The sequence below is a fragment of the Balaenoptera musculus genome, chromosome 1 (genome assembly GCF_009873245.2).
Source record: "Balaenoptera musculus isolate JJ_BM4_2016_0621 chromosome 1, mBalMus1.pri.v3, whole genome shotgun sequence".
Classification (NCBI taxonomy): domain Eukaryota; kingdom Metazoa; phylum Chordata; class Mammalia; order Artiodactyla; family Balaenopteridae; genus Balaenoptera; species Balaenoptera musculus.
In genome coordinates, this window is record NC_045785.1 from 137,414,692 (window position 1) to 137,435,530 (window position 20,839).

Consider the following 20,839-nt stretch of genomic DNA (forward strand, 5'->3'; position numbering starts at 1 on the left):
ATATTTTTCTACCATTTAAAAAATGTAAAACCACTCTTAGCTCACTGGTTATTCAAATACAGGAGGTAAGCTGGATTTGGCTCCCAGACTGAAGTTTGCTGACTCTGCAGTAGACTGGGGGAATCTGGACACTGGCTCCACACTTGTCAGGAAACAGCAGTGGGACCTTAGACCCTGCTCTATCATCTGTACAATGAGAGAGGAGGCTGAGGTAACCTCGAGGGCTTCGTCCTATTCTAAGGTTCTATGGTTCTGATTAAGGGTCATAAGAGGTGAACATTTGTGTACTACCACTTGCCAGACACCATACACACAGTGTCTTTCTTTGAGGTAGCCATTATGATCCCCATTGTACTGATGAGGAGACAAGGATCAAAGGGGCCTGGCAGCCTTCTGCCTAAGATCAAAGGATTTGAAAGTGGAGAAGCTAGAATTCAAATTCACTGTTGTCTGCTCTCCTCACTAAAACTCAATATCCTTTGTATCTTTTACTTTCTTTCAAAAAGAAACTTTTTATTGTTGTAAAATATATATAGCATGAATTTGCCATTTTAACCATTTTTAAGTGTACAATTCAATGGTGTTAATTACATGCATCATTATGCAACAATCACCACCGTCTATTTCCAAAACTTTTTATCACCCCAAATGGAAACTCTGTACTAATTAAGAAACAACTCCCCATTTTCCTTTCCCCCAGCCTCTGGTAACTATGAATCTATTTTCCATTAGATTTTATTTAATTAAGGACATTTTAGTTTAATTTCTTGTCATCCTACTTGGTCTCCTGCTAGTGTCTATGAAACTGCATACCCCAGACATCTTCAGCACCATCTCTCAATCTTCCCCTCTTTGGTTAGAAGCAAGAGCAGACTTTAAGGCTGATGCTCTGTCTTCCAGGTTCAAACCCTTTTCTCTCTACTTATTTACCTTTTACAGTATAGTATCCTCAACATAAGTATAAACTTATTGAATTCACAAATATAATAACAAAATATGATTTTGTCCCAATTCTCTAAAATTAGGACAAATTCTAGAGGAATTTCCTCTATTCCATGTGGACTCTGTTTCCACATCAGTGAGTCAGAAGTCAGGATGTAGACATATTAGCTGGCATGCTATCAGCATTCAACAAAAGCTGATTGTATAATTGGAGGATGGTTGAACAGGTGGATGAAAATCAGAGTTCTCACTGAGACAGGTGTCTCAGACCAGAAAAGATTGTGGCAAAGCCCAAAGAAGGGTCATCTCCAACTAGAACTGATTGATTCAACAAATGTCTGTTGACATTTGACTGTCTATCAGCCCTATTGAGAACTAAACACTACACTGCCAGTAGTTTTCTAGATGCTGTGGAGACAGCAGTGACGAATCAGACAAAAACTTCTGCCCTCATAAGGAGAAGGAAAATAAGCAAATTAAGTTAAATATATATGTATTTATATATACATATATATAACACAATATATATAACATACATAACATATATATAGTGTATTTATTTGAAATATAGTACAAGTATATTATATGTGTATGTGATAGATGTACATTGTATACACAAATGCATACATGTGCATTGTAAGGATTCTACGTGTATTATACATGCATGCACACAAAGTGTGTGTATCTATGTATGTATGTATGGATGGATGGATGCATGGATCCAGATCGTGACAAGTGCTCAGGAGAAAAGTAAAATGGAGACGGGGTTGAAGTTTTATATAAAGTGGGCAGGGAAGGCCTCACTGAGATGACTTGAGTAAAGACCTGAGGGAGTGGAGGACTCAGCCGTGCAGGCATCTGCACGTTACATACAGCAGGAGCAGCACAACCGAGCTAGGGGTGTGTCTGGCTTAGCCAACGTGATGAGCACGGAGGCAGAGGAAGATGAAGCCAGAGAGGAGAGGCAGAGGACAGATAGTGTAGACCTTGTTGGTTTTAGCAAAGGCTTTGGCTTTTACTGGAGACAGCCATCTCTTTTCAAGGTCCTCACTGACTTTCTTTTACTTACTTTCAGTTAAATTACACAGTTTATGTTCTGGCAGAATCACTGTGGCCACACTGGAAATGAACCTGCTGAGGGCCAAAAGCAGACCCAGAGGTATCAGGTAGGAGGCCACTGTAGTGATCCAGGTGCGTTTGGACAAGGCTTGGATGAGAGTGGTTGTAACAGGTGAGGGGAAGGATAACAGACTCTGGATATATTTTTAAGGTTGAACCAACTGGATTCACTGGTAGACTAGACGTGAGTGTGAGACAAAGAGGAGAGTCATAGACGATATCAAGATTTTTTATCTTAGAAACTGTGATAGTCCAGCATTATCGATAACACAAATACCTTCAATATCTTTGCTGAAGACCAAAGGCCTAGAGAGGGAGCTTTACTGTGTGGATTTGCTGATCCAGAAAGCACAGCCTATCTAAGCCTTTAGCCCCAAAAGCCTCTACAAAGGGTAAGGAGGGGAGGGGAGGGGAGGGGAGGGAGGACTGCTCTGGAGCTTCTACTACTCGAGAACTGTGCAAACAGCTTTGGCTGTGGACCCACTGGACTAATCTCATCCCTACACTGCCCAGATGTGCAACCTTGGATAATTAAGGTGCATTAGAAATTGTGCTGGATTTAGAGCCAAGGACTCCTGAGTTGTAACCCTGATTCCTCCTCTAGTCTGCTGCATACCTTTGGGCTAATCCACACACCCTCTCTAAGTCTCATTTTCCTCATTTGTACAGTAGTGTCAATAATACTACCCTGTCTGCTGCTTGGAGGTGCTAAGAAGCCCAAAGGAGGTAATGAGTGTGCTTATCAGGTAAATATGTTATAATGCACCAAATAGCTTTTTGTTTATAGCCAATGCCCTCCAGATCCACTCTCTACCCTTCTTCACCCTGCTTGTGCCTGGGGAAATTAACCTGTATGGACACATCAACACACTCCCTTGACCTCTCATTGGATATATCTGGAGCTGGTAGGAAAAGGGAAACAAAAGGTGGAGAGTGAGCTTGGAGTACCTATTCCCCCCCGATCCTTCCAGACGTCCCTATACTGACAATCACAGATCCTGCCAAGTGCTCCACTATACACAGCTCTTTATCTCCTGGTTCTGGTAACTGCTCCCACTCTTCCACTCTTCAGGCCTAAGAGTGATGAAGGTGGCCCACCCTTACTGGCCCTGGGGTATTGCACGGAGTATCCACTGTGGTTTCCCTACCCTCTTGTAAGTAGTGCCTTTTTATTAAGCTCTCATCTGTTACCCAGTTTGGCTCCACCATTTGTTTTCTGCCAAGATCTTGACTTACAATCATCAAACTATTACTTCCTGTGAGTCTCCAGGATAGTCCCGTGCTTTTATCTAATGTTTGGGGATAAGAATAAACCCTCCCACTTGGCCATTTCTGTGATGGCTAGTCTAGGAAAGGGAGACCCTGTATTTCAGTACATGACGTTTAGAAAAGAGTTCTTAAAACTTCCCTCAATAGAACTGTCCAAGGTTCACAGTTTTGGGAGACTCAGTATAAGGGGGAATTGAAGACCACTCCTCCGCCTCCATCCTACTTTGGAGTTTTAGCTGCTTCTTGGGAATTTATATAACTTGCTCCTAAGTGATCAACCAACTCTTCAATATGGAAAGGGCTGTGTGGGTAGTTACATCATTAAGTTAGCCAGGATAGATGACCAGATAGGATTTTTGGTGAGTCTTGACCTAATCTTCCAGATACCAACCCATTTCTGTGAGGCATGGCCTACATTGCAGATCTCCTTCTGGGCTCTGGGAATCCAGAGGTTCACATCCCCAGATGGCAGCAGCTCCTTCAGGCCTTTGATGGTTTGGGATTTTAGTGGTAGGCGTAGACCAATCTGCTCATTCAGGTAGAACTCACAGATCCGGTTGCCCAGCATGTGCCGAAAGATGGCTTTCCCAGTCTTCCTGTTACTCATCAGGACACTGAGGAGATGGTGCAGGTACTGCCAGAGGTCCAGGAGTTGGACCTCCACTTTCAAATTTTGCTTCTTCAGGTGGTCCCGGAAGGGACTCCCTGCACAGGCATCAGCACACAAGGCCCAGTGGGTGTACCCCAAGGAGAGGTTTTGCTTCACGGCCTTCTTGATTGTCATGTGGGGGGCGTAATTGATGATGGGGGTGACAGTCCTCAGGTGGGCAGAAAATGATGTCTCAATAAGGCCCTCCATGTGGAGGTGGCTCTTGGCTTTGTTCTTCACGTTGGACTTCTTGGCACAGAGAATATCCTTTTCCTGGGAACCAATGATTCTCTCCTTTGAAGAGGTCTCTTTAAGAGAAGGCATTTGTATAAGCAACTTGCCTTGAGGAAACAGCTCCTGGGGGAGCAAAGTGTTGGTATCTGGATTGGTATCCACTTCCAGAGACCAAGAGCCATGGTCTATCAAGTGCCACATCTTCCTCTTGGCCTTCCTGCTCGAGTACCGCTTCTGGGGGTGATGGCCCTTCTTGATGCTCATACTCAGAGGGAGCCCTCCTACGTGGGTATAGCAGATACTGTACAGGCGAGTCTCGTATCCTTGCATCAGAGCCTGGCACGATTACTCCTTGGCCATGATCGTCTTAGCGTGGGTGTAAAAGTTAGGGAGCCAATAGCTCTGGAGTTTGAACAGAGCCACATTTTGCATGTGGCTCAGGATCTCCCTCCTGGTGGTTGACTGGTTGGGATGCCAGATAGAAAGGTTCAGAAGGGCCTCTGGAAAGAAAGATACAGGATGAAAATGATGTGGAATGGTGAGGTTTTTGAATTTTTCCAAATGTTTTTGTGTATAGCCTTTCATTCATTCCTCACGCAATCCTGGGGTGTAGACAGGTCAGATATATAGTGAACATGTTTTTAGGGTTTGTTCAACACACAGTGACCCCTTACTCTGATTACCTTCCTTCTTCCCCAGAGAAATAACCATTTTGTGGGATTCCTCAAGTTACTTTTTAGACTACTGAAAGTTATTGTAAAGAAAAGCAAGAGGTACACGAAAACATGTTCGAGAACAGGAAACATGTACCTCTGAATGGGATTTCTCAAAGTTAGATCTGACTGAAGGAAAGAGTTTGGACTGGACAAATTGAAAAAATCCCAACTAGCCCTGATTTTAGTGTCATCAATTCTCAGTTATCTATATGAATAAAGAGGAGTGTGACTAAGCCCAAACAGTGAATCTTCTGGAACACATTTGTATTTGGGTTAGGAACGCCTTCTCAGTTAATAAATAAATACATTGGAATGAATCTGATGTTCTAGAGAAGGGGTTGGCAAACTTTTTTCTGTAAAGAGCCAGTAGTAAGTATTTTATGCTTTGTAAGCCATATATAGTCTCTGTTGCACAGTCTTCTTCTTCTTTAAGCCTTTAAAAATACAAAAACACTCTTAGCTCATAGGCCACATGTACTGCATTTGGCCTGTGGACTGTAGTTTGTTCTCAAGAATCCCAATTGAAAAATAAAACAAAACAACAACAAAAACAAAACAAAACACGCCATGCAGGCTTAGAATTGCAGGAGCTATTCTATTACCCTGTCCCAGTTCCCCTTCATTCTTGCCAGCCATCCTTCACTGACAAGTACTATCTCAGGAACAGGCACATACCAGCTTCAGACAGCTGGTCTCTCTCAAGCCCTTCCCTGTTTAGGGTTGGGGTTCCCACTGATATCACTGATGGAGAGGGAAGCAGTCTGCCAGGTAAGAGACTGAGGACTATCAGACACTGGATTGATTTTTTCTTATATCTCCCAGGGATTTCACTTCAGATATGCTTTATAATTCTTACCGATGTTCATATAGCAGAGAGTCACCACCCATGAACTTTCCTGCAGATGGGTGGCCTTCAGCATGAAGAGGAGGGACAGGTAGTGGTCTCTCATTTCCAGGTCCATCTCATTTATGCTCAGAATCTTCTCAGCAAGAATCCAGAAATCCACCAGCTCTTCACCTACAGGTCGGACAGGATAGGATAGGCACCGAGCTGCACCCCAATCTTGCCCCTCAGTGGCTGCATCTGCATGTGACCTCTGATCCCCCGACCCCCACCCACCAGCTTGCTCTAGTGCCTCCAACATCACCTTCAGCCACTCCTTTGGCTTAAGGCATCATCTCCAGAAACGTCCTAATGCAGGAACTGATGGGAGGCACGGAAATAAGGGACTTAACGGATAGGAGTCTTTCATGAGTTTTTTTTGGTTGTTAGAAAAACTGTCAGTTTAGGGAAAACCACGAGACTCTGGGAATAAATCATTAGACATTTAGGTTTTGTCCAAAAAATAAAGATCAGGGGTAAAAGAACATTTCCTAGATCATGGTCCAGAGCAGCCTGCAGAAGGACACTGGAGCCAAAATGTGCCAAAGACTACATTCCCTGCTTCACAACTTTGCCAGGCTGAAGTCTGAGTGACAAACTGTAAGACAGTCGGTCTAGTTCTTCCCTGCCTGATCCCTGGAGATCCAGAATTTCACCTTTAAACTAGGATTTGTTCCCCCCTGAAATTTAATGATGCTGAACTGGAATGTCAGCCAGTGCTCACTGCCAGCCTCCTAGACTCACCAACTACTGGACCCAATAGAAGAGAAAGCAGGACATCGCAACCTTTTGCTACAGGGATTTATTTATGGGCTTGTTCCTTTAAGTCTGTCTCCCCACTGTCATGGCAGCTTTGGGAAGCAGGGACTTTATGGCTCTTGTTCACCTTTCTAGCCCCACCTGGAAGCACAGTGGCTGCCATACAGTGGTGCTCAGTAAACATTGTTAAATGAATGAATGAATGGAAGGGACTCTGATTGCTTTTGCCCTAACCTGCATGATGGACCCCAGTTTTACGACTTATACCCAAACTGCATTATAATATATTTTTTATATTCACCACAGACATACAGAACTGTTAGCAGTGCTCCGGAGGATCCTGGAAGCTGTTAAAAACTTGCAAAGGCCCCAGGAACAACCCCAAGAACCCACCTGCACTGCCCTTGAGGTAGGTACAGAAGCGCCACATCCCTCTGACCCCGCCAATGCATTTCTGGAGTAGCCACTGGTCTGCCTTTTTCCATCTCATCATCTTGGCTGTCAGGAAAAGTCCATGGCGAGAAACTGAGAATGAGCTCTTCCCCCGGTCCCTCTCTCAGCCTTGCACATGACCAGACCCCCATTAGCTCAGTGTGAGTGAGGTAAAATGGTGACCGGTGAGATGAGTTGGGCCCTGATTATGTGGTGCTTTTGAAGCTAGGCACCAGACCCTCTAGTGACATTCATCAATGACATGGGATGGACACAGAAGTATGTGTACAATCCACAGATCAAAATTACCCTCCAACGAAGGCCCCTTGCCTTCTATGGTCCCCCCCTGACAGCGATGTTCCCAATACATATCAATATATTGAAGGAGGAAGGTGAGTGTAATGGGCGATTTGTTACAACATTTTACTCACTGGGATCTCCCGAATCTTAACGTTCCCTGGGTTCCTTTTTCCTTTGGCTATTTGAGCTGAGAATCAAGTTGTCAAATCAACCCTAGATGGAAATCTTATTCATTCATTCTTTCTACCAATATTTATTATATGCCTACTAAGTGTCGAGTACCATTCTAGGTGTTCAGGATACATCCATAAAGAGAACAAAAATCCCCGCCCTCAAGGAGCTTATACTCTAGCAGAAGAGACAGACAATAAACAATAAGCATAATAAATACATTCTCTAGTGAGAATGAAAGTTATAAGTATTACAGGAAAAAATGAAACAGGAAAGGAGGATGTAGAGAGAGCTAGGGCAGGGGTTGGATGAGTGGGCAGTGGGCCGTCAGGGTAGCCTTCAATGAGGAGGTGAGAGCTGCCCAGAGACTTGAGGTGAAGGGAGATGCATGCGAATACATGGAGGAGGAGCGTTCCAGGCAGAGTGAACAGCCAGTGCAAAGCCTTGAAATGGGAATCTGTCCCTATGTCTGAGGAACTGCAGGGAGGCCAATCTGGCTGGAATGGAGTGAGCAAGAGAGAAGCAGGAGATGAGGTCGGAAAGGCAATGGAGCCAGATCTCCAGGACCTGGGAAGGCATTTTAGGGGCTGGATTCTACACTGAGATGGGAGCCATTGGTGGTGGTGGTGGGGAGGGTCAGCGAGCAGAGGAGTGACATGAACTAACGGAAGTTTTAAAAAGCTCACCCTGGCTGCTGGGAGCAGGCGAACAAGAGCAGCAGTGAGGAGACTGATTCAGAGATGATTTCAATAGCCAGGTGAGAAATGATGGTGGCTTACGCCAGGCGAGAACAATGAAGGTGGTGCTACCTTTGATTCTGAACATATTGTAGGCAATTTGGCCGTCTTTAACTCTCTCATTTCTGGCTGCAGTGAGACAAACAGCCCAGCCCATCAGATTCCTGCTTGTTGCTCTTGGTTCTGATTTTTCAGCCTATGATTTCGCCACAACACAGCCTGAGCCAACCGTACGTCTAAGGCTGTGAAGGCAGCCCGTATTTGTACCTTACTGTAGGGCTGACAGGCACAGGATGCTGTGCAACCTAGCTGCCCAGGTTTCTCCCCACACACACCCGCATGCTTACCTCCTTCTGGGGACTTAACGAAAGTGAGGAACTCCTGACAGAGAATGTAATGGAAACACAAGTTGGTTTTACAGAAGAAAGGTAACCGGTATTTTTCTAACCAGGTCACTAATCCATTGTACTTTGCAATCTAGAGTCCAAACAAATAAGGAACAGAAAAGAGAAATGGAACTAAATTGCTAAGAAATGCAGCTTAGCAAGGGGCAATAAATAACCTCATGCTTGTAGTATTTGGCCCAGAGGAGAGGTGTGTTGATGAAAAATAGTATCTAAGGGAAGCAGAGACTGGGGTTGAGGTTCTCAAAGGACTGATTGGTAGGAAAGGAAAGGCTTGTTTTTTCATCAGAAAAATCTTTCTTATTCCTGGGTGAGGTTGTTTAAGAAAAGGTCAAAGTAAAAAAAAAAAAATCTAAGTTTTGCTTGAGAGAAGAGAAGCAGGAGAGATTTTGGTCTGTTGTGTCAAGTCATAACTCTACTCAACTTGCTTCTTTGTAAGCACACTTACAATTTCTCACAAGCTCCCAACCCTTATCACCAGCACAACGTGTACAAAAACACACAAACACTCACACATAACATCATTTAGAATACGGGACGGATCCCTGAAGGATCTACCTACCAGAGAAAGGAAAAGAAAGTAAAATTCTAAGTCTTGGGGTTCTCCTAAGAAAACCAAATATAAGAATCGAGTGGAGTGTCTTTCTCAGCTCTCCAGATCCCAGAGCAAAATAAAACCTTGTTGTGAGCATGGCTGAGTGATCTTTCTGATGCCACATGTCACAGGTAGGGCACGAGGAAGCCGTTGATGAGTCCAAGGTCTACAGGGTGGAAAAGGAGAACAGGAAGGGGGGAAAGGAGAAGAGAAAGACACTGGACAAGGACAAGGAAAAAACACATAAAGAGAAAAAAAGATTGGGAGAAAGATATGCCTCATGGTCAAGTAGTAACTAGGAACTGTCGAGTGTCATCTTGATTTGAGCTACACCTTACTATGCAAATAATTGCCATGTGGCCCATGGGATGCACTGCCTACCCCACACCCATGGCAAGCGTCGCCAATCAAGTCTCAGACTCTTTCTGGCTTAGGTGTGGCCTCAGAGTTCCTCTCAACACAGTGCTCCAAGCATCTACTACCAAATGACCACAGTGGACACGAGAAGTTAATCCCTTTTGCTAACCATGGACTAAAATATAGAGGAAAGAACTCACCAGCAGTTGCTTGCCCAAGTGGTAAAAATGCAAAAAGGAGAAATGTCTACCTGGCTTGATGCTGTTTGTCCTACTTACCTGCTTTATAGTTTCTTCCATAGTCACCCTCAGGAGCTCCTATCCCTCTCCCTCTCCCAATCCACACATCAAATTCAGCTGCCTCTTCCCCCATCCCAAACCATACACCGTTCAAGAATCATACTCACCAAGTCATGGGGTATTTCTGGCCACAAGCTCCACTGTGAATTTTCGAGAGTGTAAAATGGTGTCTGACAAAAGACCTGCAAAAGAAAGGTAAGAAACAGCCAACGGGGTCTAGAGTTTCTCTTCATGAAAATGTCACAGTTCATCTGCAGCCACAGGCGAAGAGAGGTTCCATTGCTTTCCTATTTCAAGGGACATTAATTCTTAACTTAATTCCACTGAATCAACTTGCTTTGTGCAAAACAACCAAGAAAGATTAAATTGCAAGATTCATTTATCTTTTGGCTCCATCCTGCCCTGACCTGGGAGTTATCTTGCCTGTGTGCAAAGGCCAAAGCTCATGACATTAGAAGGTATTTATTTTTTGTATTGCATTATTCATTTCTACAGGACTTCGAAAGTTAGAGCAAAGCCTTAAAACATTTTCATGAAGAGAAATACCTTTGGATTTGCCTAAATTCTTTAACTGGAGAAAGTAGAGAGAAGAGAGGATGTGAGAATTAAAGATACAAATTACTTAGGGGGGCATTAAGAGTGTCCAAAATTGATAGAAAATTCTAGGCTACTGTCCTCTTTTGTCAGGGAGAAGGGTCTGTGACCTAGGCCGTTTTGAGACTAATGTGAAAGGGCTTCTATGTTTACAGATAGCTATGCTTAGCAGTCTGACCGTAGGCATCAAAATGTCTCAAAGTGCCCCTAAATTATTTGTGATAAACCAGAGGGGCTAAAGTGAACTCTCAGCACATCACGTCATTCTGACCATCTCCCCGAGACTGGCAGCCCCCTCCTTCCCTTCCCTTTCTCCTTGGCTGTATCGATGGAAGGTGATGGTGTTGCCTGCACTTCACAAATATCGGTCTATGAAGGAGACTCAATCCTTAGTGACCCCTCCCTGCTCTGCACTCAGTGTTGGACAAGACAGGCCCTGCCTGGCATGTGAAGTTACCTTTATGGGATGTGCGGTAGGACTGTGAAATCATGAGATTTTGTGGGAGTAGTGCATGGGAACATGTTCACCATGTGACATTTGTGCCATTCAGGGCAGGAGACTGATGTGGAAAACATGCTGGACCTGGAGCCACAGGACGTGGTCAGCTCTAGTACTGCCCCAGATTTGCCAAGTGATCTTAGGCAAGTCATTTAACTTCTGAGACCCATGTGTAAGGAGGGAGTGATGTTGACCTTACAGGGTGATTATGGAAATTAAATGGTAGAAATTTGTAAATTGACAGCAGCATTCAACATGAAATACCACTGTCTTCCTAAATAGACCACAGCTACCTAAATGACCAGGACATTCTCAGGATTCTACTTCCCACATTACATTTGCCATTTCTATAACATTATTGTGGGCTGCATAATTAAGTTGACAAACGGATTAGTTAAAATGCCTTAATGTTACTTCTGAAACCTTTCGTTAAGACAGTGGCAGATGCTGGAGTATGAGTGAGGATCACCCCCAAACACCTGCTCTTCGAGGCCTTTTCCTCCTTCCCTTTTTTACCATGTCACTGGCACCGCCATCCACCCAGGCACCCAAGCCTGCTACCCTGATCCCTCCCTTCTTGTTACCACCTCTGTCTGACATTCAAAGTGATAGGTCCTGCATTTCACTTTGTGAAAAATCTCTCCTATTTATCCATCCTCTTCATCATTTTGCCTTTAGACTCTCATCACCTCTCACCTAGACTCTTGAAACAATCTCCTGAGTAATTTCCCTGCCTCCACTGTGGCCCCCTGACAGCGCTATCCATGGCCAGACTTCTGCAGAAATAATTTTCCTAGATGAAAGTCTGATCATGTCACTCCTTTACCTAAACCTCTGATGATTTTCTATTGTCCTCAGAATGATGTCCAAACTCCTAAGCTCGGCCTCCCTGCTCTCGGAGGCCTGGCTGTGCCGCCTCACCTCTGGCTATGTCTGCCACTCACAACTTTTTCTTCAGCCTTACTGAGTTACTTAGAGTTTCCCCCAAGGTGCCATAGGAATGTATTCAATGGTGTCTTTACTTACTCTGTTCTGTCCCTAAGGCCTCTGCTTCTCTTGATACTCAACCCCCCAGTCTTTTCCTCTTGCTTCTTTATCCACCCTTCCCTCCCCATCTTTGTCCCCAGCCAATTGTCAAATACCTAGTCTTCTTTCCAGGCTTGATTTGTGTGACCTCTTCACTGGCACCTTTCTGACTCTTCCAGGTAGGAGTGGCCTCTTCCTCCAGTGTACCCCACTACCTCCTAGAGACTTCAATCATGTCACCCACAACCCTTTGTGCACTCACCTTAAATATTGGTCTCTCACATTAGACTGGAATTCCTTGAAGATACAGATGGTATCATTAACATCTGTGTCCCCAGGACTAAGCCCAGTGTCTAGCACAAAGTGACCACGCAATAGGTGTTTGTGGAATAATAGTGTTTTTTCCTAGTTTTGTGAAATTTCACGTTTTAACAGGTAGCATCCATGGAAAAGTGTGCACTGAGATGAGCAAATATTTATAAGGCACCAGCATTCAGATGTAACCAAATATTTAAACCAACAAAGAAGCAGGATTAGTGTAAGTTTGGGTTTAAGAATATTTTGATGTTTGAGGTTTGTTTTAGTTGCATAGATTGAGAACATACATAGATTTGGTTCCAGTTAACAACTCAGCCATTGCTATCTGCCAAACACCGGGTGAGGGGAGTAGAGCAGAGTGAATAATCCATGGTCCTTGTCCTGGAGGAATTCACAACTTCACAGTCCAGTGGGGGAGATACACACATGTAACACAAGAGAGTTGCAAAGTGCCAAGGGGCACAGAGGCAGGGAGAAATAAGTTCCTATTGGGAGGACGTAGTATCTCCTTAAGCAGAGCAGGATTTAACTAGAGATCTGAAAAATGGTTAAGAGTTTGGTGGGTGAAACTATGGAAGTTAAGAACACAGTCAAGGAGAAGCGTAGAGGTGGGAGAATGCCAGGTGTGCTTTGCAAGTGTAGAGCGGCCATCACTGCAGCGCTGGGTACCAGCAAAGTGTGTGATGAAAGATAACTGTGGACAGGCAAAGGAGATCAAGGAGGCTGGGGATTTAGGATATCATTATATCAATAATTGGAACTCCTAGAGATTTTAGAGGATTTTCTACTTCATATTTATTTGCTCAAATTGAAATAGTTTTGATTTGGTAATAAGTTTATTTTTTAAAAAATGCTTGAGAGGGTGTGGAGAAAAGGGAATCCTCTTGCACTGTTGGTGGGAATGTAAATTGATACAGCCATTATGAGGAACAGTATGTAGGTTCCTTAAAAAACTATAAATAGAATTACCATATAACCCAGCAATCCCACTAGTGGGCGTATACCCTGAGAAAACCATAATTCAAAAAGACACATGCACCCCAATGTTCATTGCAGCACTATTTACAATAGCCAGGTCATGGAAGCAACCTAAATGCCCATCGACAGACAAATGGATAAAGAAGAAGTGGTACATATATACAATGGAATATTACTCAGCCATAAAAAGGAACAAAATTTTGGGTCATTTGTACAGACGTGGACGAATCTAGAGACTGTCATGCAGAGTGAAGTAAGTCAGAAATAGAAAAACAAATATCATACATTAACGCATATATATGGAACCTAGAAAAATGATACAGATGAACGTGTTTGCAGGGCAGAAATAGAGACACAGATGTAGAGAACAAACGTATAGACACCAAGGGAGGAAAGTGGCGGGTGGTGGTGGTGGTGGTGGTGGGATGAATTGGGAGATTGGGATTGACATATATAGACTAATATGTATAAAATGGATAACTAATAAGAACCTGCTGTAGAAAAAATAAATAATATAAAATTTTTTTTAAAAAGGCACTCAGCTCAGTAAGATTCACTATTCAGCTGTTGATGAAACATTTGGATTTAAGTCTGAGAATGCTTACTAGGAGAGAAAGAAATGTGTTGAAAAAATCAGCAAAGATTTCATCCTCTTGAAGAATTATAAGATTTGTAGAACCAATTATCTCTATGTGGGGAGAAAAAAATCTCTCATAAGCAGGATTGCTTTGAGGATGGGAAAATGAAGCAATTGAATGGATCATTTCACAAGGGTAAGTCTCAGCATGATGATGGCTTTTAGGGTTATCTAACTCAATTTCTCCCCTCTCCAGGACCCTCGTCTGCAACATCGCTCTGCTTAAACACTTCCAGCTGTGGGGAGCTCCCCACCTCACAGGACTGCCCATTCCATTTATGAAGAGAGAAAATAGTTTCGTAAGATCTTTCCTACTGTGAACTGCCTTCCTTTACCTTCTTTCCGTTTGTAGAAACTCTGCCCTCTGAAGCTTGACTGAATTCATCTAAGTCCTCTTTTAATGGACAAAGATCCCATATTTACAAAGTCATTACAACCTTCTGCCTACCTCCACCCCCTCTGGCTAGGCGCTAAGCATTTCTTCAATAATTCATCACATGGCCTCCTTTCTGTCTGGTTCCCTTCTCATTGGCTGAAGGGGCACCCACAACTCAAGCATTCCACATCCTTCCCAGCGAGGAGCATAAGACAACTATTACTCATGTTCTATGTTATATTAGCATGGCCAGAAATGGGGTTAGCTTTCACCATCTTTAATTTGTGCAGTCACTTTTCAGAAATCAAGTCAAATTTCAACTTGTCGGTTTGGGCCCAAAAGTAAAGCCCCAAAAAGAGGTTTTTTGAATATATTGGTAATGCAACATATTTATTATTTCTCTCAAGCTTGATCATTGTGCTTCCCAAGTTAATCTAAGGAAATAAATGTTGACTGTCTCAAAGCCAAGCATAGAGACCACAGGTGGACTAGGTGGCCTCTCTAAGTTTATTCTAATTCACTGTCCCTGCTTTTTAGTGTATAATGTCAACTGGTAAACAGTAAGTTAATTGTTCTATCAATGGCCCAGCATTTTTCCATCATACCTAAAGTGTATAATGAAAGACTTATAGGGCTTCCCTGGTGGCACAGTGGTTAAGAATCTGCCTGCCAATGCAGGGGACACTGGTTCAAGCCCTGATCCAGGAAGATCCCACATGCCATGGAGCAACTAAGCCCGTGAGCCACAACCACTGAGCCTGTGCTCTAGAGCCCATGAGCCACAACTACTGAGCCCGCGCACTGCAACTACTGAAGGCCGCGTGCCTAGAGCCCGTGCTCCACAACAAGACAAGCCACTGTATTGAGAAGCCCACATACTGCAACAAAGAGTAGCCCCTGCTCGCCGCAACTAGAGAAAGCCCGCACACAGCAACGAAGACCCAATGCAGCCAAAAATAAATAAATAAATTTATATATATATATTTAAAAAAACACTCATAAAATGAGAAACTTAAATACTGTACACTAGTCCTATCTCTCAGCCAGCTAAATGTCTGGTGAGAAAAGTACATGCCACTTCACTAGGGGGAAGTTGTAATAACATAAGAAAACTAAACAATCCCCTTCATTACTTTTCCTAATGACACTTTGGTGGTTATTGTCTTCTAATAATAGAAATAGAAATAGAAACCCAGACAATCAAACACGATTGTAACAGAACTGATGCCCGTTCTTGCCCTCTGATCCATAGATGTCTTTTTCTTTTGCTACCTAGTGTTGTAAAGATTTATGTGTTTTTTTCTATCTTCCTCCTCCTCAGCCCTCTGCTCATCTTTTTATGAGAATTCCCTGATTTAATTAATCTATTCCACATGGATAATTTCAAAATCTATGTTCTCAGTCCAGACTTCTTTCTTTGGCTCTAGTTTTAAATATCCAATGAGTTATGGGACATATCCACATGGACACCCGTCAAGCACTTTCATCTCAATGTTTTCAAAGCTGATCTGATCATTTTCCTTCCCAACCTTCTCCTTTTCCTGTTTTCCCAGTCTCAGTTACTGGAACCACCATCCAATTGTCTAAACCAGAAATTTGAACACCATCTTTGATTTCTGTTGCTCTGTTTCTCTCTCTCTCTCTCTCTCTCTCTCTCTCTCTCTCTCAATACTCCCCTATGCAGTGGAGGAGTATTCCTCAACAGTCTTCCTCGACAGACTTAGCTCCATGAGAGGAGGGACTTTTGTCTTTTCATCTTTCTTCCTCTAGACAGTAAGAGTGTTTGCACAGTGTCTAAGTTCTGTAAATGTTGAATGAATTGTTCTTTCAAGAAAAGATCTTCAATCGTTTGGACTTTTGTTCATTTGTTGTTATTCATAAATCCTGGCATGGATTTGCTGCATAAGATTATTGAGACGATCTGAGTGCAGGAAAGCAAGGTTTTGGATAAATTTCTCAATCGATTGTTTTCTATAGTCACACATACTGTTGGTGACAAGGGGCTTGACTGTGACAGTGCTTGGTATTAACAATACAGTCTTCACGGGATATAGGAACAAGGCTCTCCACATCCTCCACTTCCCTGTCCTATTTCTCCATTCTTGTTTTTCCATTCTCACCTGTTTTGCCTTCCAACTTCATTATAATCTGAGCAGGCTTTCAACATTCGTTCCACACAATAGTGATACTGATGTGGTAACAAAGAAATTGTTGGATAACCCCAAACCTCATGCTAGCCTTCTCCCTGGAGGCAGTATGACACACAATGGCCCAATATACATTTTAATTCTTCCCTCTTAGTTATCCCTCCTAGTTGCCTTAGTTATCTTATGAATGAGACTCTATCTGATCCTAAAAGATGTGGTGGCATAAGGTGGGTGAAGGGGAGAAGAGAGAGGAAAAACAACTGGTATGAATAACATAAAATCTACATGTGGTGTCCCTGAATGACTCATTCCTGTTAACGACCATGAAGGTGAGTGGTTTGCCTTATTTGGGGGGCTCAAAGCTGCAGAGACATCCCTCTCAGAGACTCACCAGCATTGCTCATGTTGCCTTGCTCTTCCTGCCACTGTGATTGATTAGGAGCAGAATTAGCCCCCAGTCAACAGAACCCTGCTCCTTATGAATGCACAATGACACCTTCTCCTTGGGGTTCCAGATTCTATACCTGTGGTAGAGACCTCAATCTGAAAATAAGTCTTTATGTTACCTGATCTTCTGGATTCCCTTAACCATACAGACTCTTCCCATACTTAGGGCTTTAGTCCATACTATTTGGTGTGGTTCGACAGTTTCTTTATAATTGTTGTCTAATTCTAGATCCTGAGTTTAAGTTCTGTCTTTTTAACTTGATTTTATGCTTTGAGGGAGTAGGAATCTGTTCATTTATTTCTGACGTGTCTTTTGGATCCAATATCCTGCTAGAAATTTAACAGGTACACAGTGAATGTTTAATGACTTGACTTGTCTCTCAGAGAAGCTGGAAAATTCAACCTAATATCCATGCTGTTTTCCACCCCTTCTCTTCCTTCCCAAAGAGTTTCCTCTGGTTGGCTGTGGGTTACTATCCACTGGCTTTGAAAAAAGATTGAATAAACATTAGCTGAATGCCTTCCATGAGGAAGAATTAGACTAGGTGTTTATACTTGATTCTCATTCAATTCTCAGCCATGCAAAATAGGGATTACCATAACCTCCTTTTCAATGAAAGATAGTAAGTGCAACACTGATATTGGACTCTGCCTATTTGATTCAAGAACCCATGTTATTTCAAATGGGCCAGTAAATGAAACCTCCCTTTCACATGAAAAACAAATTTTAATGGGCTTAGAAATAACTCTCTTGGACTTTCTCACAATGGTGTATTTTTCTGTATAATTTCTCCTGCCACTTCTTGTGTGTATCCTTATATGTTTAATTAGACTTTCCCACAGATGTTATAAAGGAAAACATAAACAATATCTATATGGAAAGGAGCTACTTAGTAAAAGGTACCCCACATATCTAGGAATTTTACCATAAGACTGAGACAAAGTCATTTAATATTTTCATCAAATCATAGCACACAAAAGAACTGCAGATTTTCTGTGACCAATTTTGACCAGAAATGTTCTAATCCTGATCAATCCCTCATTCATCTAGACCAATCACTCCAGAAAAATAGAGGCAAGCAAGAGGAAATATGGGAAAGAAGTTATAATTCTTTCATTTTAATTTTTCTCAGGATGGTATAATGGTTTTCTATTGTAAACTGGGCCAGGCCTACTTCTGGGGTCATGAGCAGCTCAAAGAAAAGAGCAGAAAACTTTTTATCCACATAGAAAGAATCTTATTAGAAATGAAGAACAATAATAACTGATGAGAAAGGAGGCAGAAGTAATTTCTAGCAAGGTCTAAAACATTTGTTGCAAGTTGGAAATTTGGAACTCAGCATGAGTTTACTCACAGAGAACAGCTTGCTGTAAGACAAGTGTTCAGAAGATTTTAATGTGGAAATTAACTTTTGTTACTCATTTTTTATTGCCTTCAAATGGGTTTGAAGACTAAGTTCTTGTTCACTTGAAGGAGAGGCAAATGATTTTGGGTAGTCCCGGGTCTGGGTCTGATTGGCCACATTTAGATCCCTCCTTACACTGTCCCAGGATACCTGTAAATTAGCCCAAAGAGGATCCTGAACACTGAGTGGGTCAGGGGCAAGTGCATTTATTAGCATTTTGTGTAGCTTTGTTTTGGTCACTCAGTCTCTGACCATCCTTCTTACTTAGGATGAAAAATTGTGTGAGTCTTGGAGGGACTGTCTCCTGCCAGAGGGACCAGACGGTCCCTCTCCTGTCCTGGCCGCAAGGACACGGGCACCTGTCCTAGACTCAGCAGTCAGATCCTCCATCCAGAACTCTTCATCTTGAAGGGGTGACTCAAAGCAGTTATACTCCAATAAACAATAATAATTATAATAATTTTAAATAGTAAAAGAAAAAAGCTCAGGGGCAATGGGAGATTATGCATGGTGGTGCTTATTACAGCAAAGGCTCATTGGTGATGGTGCCAGCAGTAGTGGCCCAGTGGAGATGTCCACAAAGGCTGAAAGAAGATGCTGTAGTTGAAAATTACCTTTGATTGCAATGGGAGGTGGTGCTAACCACCAAATTATACGTGGATATAATAGCAGCGATGGTGTATGGATATCAGAATGATCCAACCCACAGATCCTTTGTGGTGGCTATTGATCATAGGGTCCCTTGGAAACAATGTGTGGCAGACTCACTAAGATTCTACTTGAGAACATAAGCTACATGGTGGCAGGAATTTTGTACTCTTTTTTTAAATGATGCATCCCAAACATCTAGAGCAGTTTATGTCACGTGGAAGTGCTCAATAAATATTTGAGTGAATGAATTAATATGAACATGAACCAAAAATGAGCCGTCATGTAGCATTCCAGGCCCCTCATCAAATTTTCAGTCCTGAGTCAGACGTAGAAGCTCTTAAATGAAAAGAAAGCATTTTGCCCCTTAGGAAGAACCTTGCGATATTTTTGCAAGTATTTCCTGGGAGTCTCTTCCTATATTTTGCCAAAGAGATCTGCTGCCATTTCCAGGGTAAGTGTGCACTGGAGTAACGGAGATGCCCAGAGCTTTGGGAAATCATTGCACACTAGATCTGCTCCAACACACAACTGGTAAGTGGTAAAGCTGAGATGTGAAGTTAGGTATAATTTTTTAAAATAACAATATATTTTAAATAACAATATATATTATTATATATAAATATATTTATATATATAATAATAATCATCTGGGGCACTTGTAAAATATACAATACCCTTGAGCCTCCCCCAGGCTCTTCTAAGCTAGAGTTGTCAGAGCAGGGACCTGGTAATGTATGTGTTAACCAAGCACCCCAGGTGATTCTTATCATCACACAATTTCGGGAGACATCTGGGACCCTTTCACTTTGGGAACTAGAAGGTCTTGAAAGGTCAGGGATCTAACCATCATGTAATTCAAACCTCTAGCTAGCGTTTTTGGCTTTTAGTCCTTGCTATTATTGGGGTGACAACACTCCATTTGGTTGCTAATAGCTCCAGTAGTCAGCCTCTTTGAGCTTCGGGGAAGATAGTGGGGCAGTGATTAGGAGGAGAAGCTGGTTTCACATATCTTCATTGAAGACAACTCTAAAAGAATAGTGTCTTAAGGAATGTGGGTATATACCAGTGCTGTATAGGCCACTCGTCTAGGAAGAGAACTAAAAGAATTTCCTTTGCCCAGGTTATGATCTCTCTTTTCCAAAGGAAGTGATAATCTAAGGAATAAAATATGATTATTAAATTATTCAGAGCTTCACCCTGAATTGTCTTAAGATGTGTGCATATGTGTGTTACACTGATTAATGAATGAGGTAATTGATGATTGAAGAAACATTGTAGGCTACAAACTCATCTTGGAACACATGAAACATCAAGACACACATGCAAATATATTGTACTTTTAAAAAATGTGTGCTATTTTGTGTATGTTGTTTCTTATACAATAAAATGCTTAAATTTTGTTTTGCATTTTAAAATCTGACATTAAATTTACAAGAGCCTTTTTAAGTTCTTAGGAGAAACTTGTTTGTTAGGTTTGTAAATCTGCCTTGTTAGGTATGTGAAGCATTTTTTAAAATCATATTTTCAGCTCATAATATGAAATGCATAAGGAATTTTAGTTAACAAAATATGGAAGTGGTATCTGTTTAGGAAAATTTGATTTATCAAATGTATGATTTTACTGAAAAATGAGGAAAAAGTGAAAACAATTTAAAATAAAATTACATTTAAAAGTAATTCCATATGCCAAGTTTAAAAGCTTAAAAATTAGTTTATAAATGTGTACCATAATATATTGAATATTGATTATAACACAAGCAGTTGCAAGCATTTTGTTGTTGGCACCGTGCTCCATTGGAAGAGCCCATTAATAATCTTCTACCTTTCACCTGAAATGCAAATTAACGAGCTTTCCATAAAACAATTTGTGTGGCTCTTCCTTAGCCACCCTTCC

The 20,839-nt window shown here is 42.1% G+C and overlaps 1 protein-coding gene across 1 annotated transcript in view; it reads right to left on the reverse strand.

Annotated features, from left to right (window-relative positions):
* Positions 1-16,845, reverse strand: part of LOC118880186 (regulator of G-protein signaling protein-like) — a 37,681-nt gene extending 20,836 nt beyond the window's left edge. Inside the window, 7 exon segments of the mRNA XM_036823727.1 lie at positions 3,746-4,713; positions 5,786-5,947; positions 6,965-7,069; positions 8,559-8,688; positions 9,974-10,048; positions 13,887-13,969; positions 16,833-16,845. Coding sequence (XP_036679622.1) covers positions 3,746-4,713; positions 5,786-5,947; positions 6,965-7,069; positions 8,559-8,688; positions 9,974-10,048; positions 13,887-13,969; positions 16,833-16,845 — 1,536 coding nt within the window.
* Positions 16,846-20,839: the final 3,994 nt, after the last annotated feature.